The sequence below is a fragment of the Pygoscelis adeliae genome, unplaced genomic scaffold (genome assembly GCF_000699105.1).
Source record: "Pygoscelis adeliae isolate BGI_AS28 unplaced genomic scaffold, ASM69910v1 Scaffold451, whole genome shotgun sequence".
NCBI lineage: Eukaryota > Metazoa > Chordata > Aves > Sphenisciformes > Spheniscidae > Pygoscelis > Pygoscelis adeliae.
This window is the reverse complement of record NW_008824030.1, coordinates 406,069-411,822: the sequence shown is the minus strand read 5'-3', so window position 1 is coordinate 411,822 and position 5,754 is coordinate 406,069. Positions and strand designations below refer to the sequence as shown.

At 39.0% G+C, this 5,754-nt stretch overlaps 1 protein-coding gene across 1 annotated transcript in view; it reads left to right on the top strand.

Annotated features, from left to right (window-relative positions):
* The first annotated feature begins 566 nt into the window (after positions 1 to 566).
* Positions 567 to 5,754, top strand: part of LRP5 (low density lipoprotein receptor-related protein 5) — a 129,707-nt gene continuing 124,519 nt past the window's right edge. Inside the window, exon 1 of the mRNA XM_009327423.1 lies at positions 567 to 922. Within this exon, the coding sequence (XP_009325698.1) occupies positions 585 to 922 (338 nt within the window). The 5' untranslated portion in view covers positions 567 to 584. The remainder of the gene's footprint in view (positions 923 to 5,754) is intronic.

Below are 5,754 nucleotides of genomic sequence, written 5' to 3'. Positions count from 1 at the left end.
GGAGAAGACAGTAGTTCTGAACATCTGTCCCAGTCTTTGCCATCTAGGAGGGCACTTGGTAGGAGCATTTCAGGGTGTTGCGTCTAGTACTGTTAGCTTCCAGCCTGCTATTAAAAAGCATCAGAACTTGCCTTCTGTGCGTTGTTACTACTTCAACTTGGTGAACCAAGCTGTTAAACCATGAAGACTTAATTAGTTCTAAACCCAGGTTTATGGATTGACAGAAGGTATTGTTGAAGGGCCTCTGTTTGAACTCTTAACTGTGTTGAAGACGCTATCCATATCCCATAGATACAGAACTGGGCCTGCTCTTCCCTCTTTTACTCCTTTGTCTGACATGTGGAAGGAAGGGCGTTTTGGGTAGTGTGTGTTTTTCTCTCATGTGAAACTTCCATGTTCCTTCTGCTGTACTGCCTGCCCTGCTGATCTGGGAAAATAAATCTTCCTCTGCCGTATTCATACTCAGTTCTTTAACACCTGTAGATGCCAATAATACTAACATGTTTTTGTTTTTTTCTTCTGTAGCGTCTCCCTTTCTGCTTTTTGCCAACCGGCGGGATGTTCGACTCGTGGATGCTGGAGGCATGAAGCTGGAGTCCACAGTGGTGGTCAGTGGTTTAGAGGATGCTGCTGCGGTTGACTTCCAGTATTCACAAGGCATCGTTTTCTGGACAGATGTGAGTGAAGAAGCCATCAAGCAAACTTACATTAACCAAACTGGGAATGTGGTGCAGAATGTCATCATTTCTGGTCTGGTTTCCCCGGATGGCCTGGCATGTGATTGGATTGGGAAAAAACTTTACTGGACGGATTCAGAAACCAATAGGATAGAAGTAGCTAATCTCAATGGAACATCTAGAAAAGTCCTCTTCTGGCAAGACCTTGATCAGCCCAGGGCAATAGCTTTGGATCCTGCTCATGGGTAAATATTACTTTGACTTAAATGCTTAAATGGATACACTGATGATTTATGTTGAGTTTTTAGTTCTGAAAAAGAAACATAGCCTTTTGTTTCAGTTTACATTTTCCCAAGGTATTTTTCTCAAGATCTGTAGCTGAACATATGTTTGAGCTTAAATATTTTGTGGCAAGAAATGACAGCCCAGACATAGAGCCAAAAAGAAAAATACAGCTGCTATTGGGTGCCAAGCCAAATATTCAACCAGTATGATTGCCTAACTTATGCCATTGCAATTCTGAAAAGTAATTAATTTTCCAAGCCTTTTTTATTGTTATGTTCTCAGTTATCTTGTTTGGTAATTTAACTTTCATTTGATATGTGATGTCTATTTAATGCATCTAGTCAGCAAGGTGTGTAAATTTGCATGAGTCGAAACAGGAATTCTCACTTGCTATGCTCTGGTAAACAAAGTCAGGATATTTTTAAGTGGTGATGTTGAATAATCATGTTTGTGCCGGAAAGTAAAAGAATCCAGGTGAAACCGGGGACTCTCAATGCTGTAAGGTGACCAGGTTAGGAAGTAATAAGGGAGCATGCTGGATGTGTCACTTCTAGTGCTCTTGAAAATACTTCCATCTCTGTATGGTTCCTCCCTCCCTCTTCAATACTCCCCACCGTTTCACACGTGCTATTTGCTATCTCTGTGCACAAATAGTACTGATGTTGTGCAGTTTGGGCCCTGTATTCATTGCAGTGATGACTGAAGATCTGCTGTGCTAGATGGACCCCCAGGATAAGGGGAAAAGAGAAGTGAGGTGCACTTCTCTTGTGTGCACAAATCCACACAAGTGAGGTGGTTTGCCACTAATCTGCTGCCGTTTTTCCTTCTCTTTCTCAGGGATCACTTTATCTTCCTCTTCTGTACGATGTGTGTAGGTAGGTTTCTCATCTATAAGAAAATCTGGCGTCAACTGACGTTTTCACTGAGTTTGGCCTCTTTGCAAAGGGATGCTGAGTTAATACAAGGGCTTAGGATAAACCACAAATATAAAGTAGTTTGTGGTTTATCCTGCACTTGGAGACGGACAGTCTCTTGAGAAACCACCTTCTTCAGGTGTGTGAGAAGTGAAAATTGAGACTAAGCAACAGAAGGCAACTTAGGATTGCCATGTCAGCAACTGCCACGCTACAGACTGGAACTTTTGTGAGGTGGTTTTTGCAGTGGTTCCTGCATAAGGCTTCCTAGATGAATGTGAGGAGTTATGGGTACATTTATGATTGATACGTAAAGGATGTACAAGTACTAAATGAAACTCTGTGTACCCAAAGAAACAAAATCCTTAGTTTTGTTGACATGTCAAATGCTGGAGCTGTCTGTATCCTTCAGATAACTGGTGGAAAGGTACAGCCATAATCAGTAAAAGAGAAAGTGGAGTGACTTTGTTGGACCAAAGGACTTTTCCAGAGGGGACCTTGTCCTCTTAATCCTGACTTCACTACAGATGCCTTTAGGTGAAAGGAATTCTTCCCATAGCAAATTGCTTATGGAAGTATTTTAAATAAATTAGCAGGAATCCTCTGTGTATCCTGACAGCAAGTAATCTACGCAGAATTAATTAATGCTGAAGACTAACTTTAGATCTATTGTTCAGTAGTATAATTTAAAAAGGGAATATGATGTTAAATTGAGTATTTTGTAATGAGGTAGATCAGAGAGGGTGGAATGGCGCTTTCCATGAAATACCAATGCCAGGTTGACATCTCGTAAGTGGATGCAATTCCTTGCCTTTTGACTATTTTCTTTAAGGTAGCCTAAATATTGGTCATGGCAATACATTTCAAACCATATTGTGTGCATATTGTGTCCTGTTTTGAAAAACTGAAGGAATTAACTGGGAATTTCTGGTAGTATATTGCTTCTATACTACAGGAAATGCGAAATTATTATTTTTAATGAAAACTGGATTAGAACAACTGGGAGAGAAAGTACTGTTGGTACAGGTCACAATTTTTTTACAGCTTTTTTAAAGTAATCAATGGTGATGGTGAAGTTGCAGTGCTTCTGTAAACCTAGTCCTTGTTTGTGTTTGGAAGAAGGAGGGATGCAGGCATGGTTTATTTTGCGTGACTTTGAAAGGCAGTTCTTTGCAGCAATACTCTCTGAAGAACAGATGTGCAGCATTTCTTAAACATACACAAAATCCAGTAAGTGTAACAACAGAAGACACCATTTTGGTGTATGTTAGGTATCTTACCTTGTTTTTGCCTTTCCGTAGTAGGTAGCCTATTCTTCCCTTCCTGGAGGACTTCTGTACTTCTAAGTATTTTTACTTCTTGCTTTTACTCCTCCAGGGAAGGCATGCAAGTATGAACAGTTACTGTGGAATGGGCTAATATAAGGAACAAGATTCATTTGCCAAAAATATGGATGTTTGCATGTGAGCTGGTCACCTTGAGACTTTCTGGTATTGGTCAACAAAATTGCTGGAGATGAGGAGAGAATGACAGTTCTTCTGACTTTTGCTCAGATCGATTCCTTGGGTTGCCAGTGCTGCTGTCCTGAACATTAGTTCAATCTACAGTTTTTTGTTTTTTTTTCCATTGGGAGCAGCAGCTTTATGTGAAACACCTCTATTGGTTTTAACTTGTGGCAGACATTTGTAATTGTTAGCCTGTTTGATTTGTATATTAATCCAGTGCAACAAAGCAACATAATAAATGGTCTGTGAAAATGCATTATGAAGATACATGTATCCTTTATAACTAACCAATTCATTCCCACTACGGTCTATTAAAATCAGCCTCCATAGAGCTGCTCTTCTGAGTAAAAGTGACAAAATCCAGTATTGCACAAGGGTCCTATTGAATTAAAGGCAGATTTGCTCAAATAACTATCTAATATAGTAAACTTAATAAACCAAAAAATCATACGTCGTGTATATTTGTGGAATAAAACATTCAAATTTAATTTGCTTTTACAACCATTTCATTTCACATGGTAGTTCTGAAATATTTCATAGGTGCATCTGTGAAATAGTGATCATTACATTTGATTTAGGCACAGCAGGCTCTGGGTTTGAGCTCCCCTAGAACCAGTTGTTCCTTGTTTACTGGTGTTTTCTGGGGAAGAAAGGTGGATGACAGTAGGAAAAAAGAACCCTTTAGTATCTTTTCATTTGTCTTTTTGTTAATAAGTTTTTGTGATCAGGTAGCTAATGCAGTTATTACAACTGACAGAAGAGTGAGAATTTGTGCTAAAATAGAAGAGGACAGATTAGAGCACTTAAGTTTGTGTTTTTTTTCCGGATCATGAAATCTGATTAAATTTAGACTAGGATTCTTAAAACTGGTTGATGCAGTCTTAAAATTGCTAGAAATTTGCTTTCAGTCTGGAAGAATTTCCATAGATGTGATTTTGGCCTTTTAGCAGTTTCTTCTAGAGAAGTTGGGGGAAGCTTAGAAAATGAGGAAGAAAACTTCATTAGGTATAGGCCAGTCAACTTCAGTTTCCAGAAGAAAAATGGGGCAAATAAGCAGTTTGTAAATGCTTAGCCAATACTAGTGGTACCCAAACATGGGTTTGTTAAGAATGCTCTGTGTCAAACAAATCTAATTTCCTTCTGTTGACAAAATAATGTGATCTTGGTCAGATTGGTCACACTTTCTCTTCTCTTAGCTTTAGTAACGCTGTTCCGCAGACGTGGATGGAGGACTCCATTTCATGTTGTGGTGTTCGCAGTGGGATCTTATGCCCAGTGTGGTGTTTGCCTAATAAATAGGTTTTATACCATTTTGAGTGTGATTCTTCAAGACATAGACTAGTTTGGGAGAATAAAGGAGAATGTATTGACTATACAGTGATCATCCCTCAGGAACATTATAGGTGTAATGACCAAGCCTTAGGGTATGAGAGGTGGACTAGTTGGCTTCTAGAGATTCCTTTTGAAGCCTATTTTTCTGTGATTTCCGGCTGACATTCGAAAGTATGATTTTTTTTCGATGTTTTGGCAGGCTTGCTAAATAGTAAGTTGGATGTTTTTGGCATAATGACATTTTTAAAGAGAGCTTCATCATTTCCACACTCAATCTACCTTCCTTCTTTCAAGGCAATGCTTATCTGAAGGTTATAACTCGAAAGAGAGACGCCCTTGTCATCTCCCCCAACAATCATTCAGAGCATTTCTAAAATTTCTTTCTTTTAAGGCAAGCTGTGAGAGACTATTGCAGATCATCTGTGGGTCTCTACTCTTCCCAGAGGTAGTGAAAATCATTAGTCGTACAGGATTTTCTGATGCTCTGGGACAGTATCATAATTAACAGGCAGCTGCTTAATATGTAACATGGCATTCTTTCCCATTCACCTTAAAGCTTTCTTGCTGGATTCTAGGAATCAAAGGAGGCAGAATATGTGATAAACCAATTATTCTGCTTCCCTGAAATTAAGGCTAAACTAAGCAGACAGAGGAGAGTACAAAACATTTTTCTGCAAATTCACTGACATTTTATTCTGAACATCCAGATCCCAGACCTGGTGTAGGTTATGTGAAGCTGAGTTTGTTTAATGGAAGACATTAGGCTAAAATTCTTGGCACTGTTTTGGATAACATTAGCATTTATATACATTCTTGATAAGTGGACTGCTGATGGGGGATTCAGTAGTGTTGGTATTTTATTAAGTTTGAGTTTGCAGGTTTTGTGTAAGTATTTCTGTGTTTTCAGGACAGCAACTTCTAACAACACTTAAGTTAGTGTATGTAAAGATTTTACTCAAGCCCAACTAAAGAGAGAGCTCAAATTCTGTGCAACGCAGTGAAAAGAACCTAAATATCATGAATGTTGTGTGAAGAAGCAGG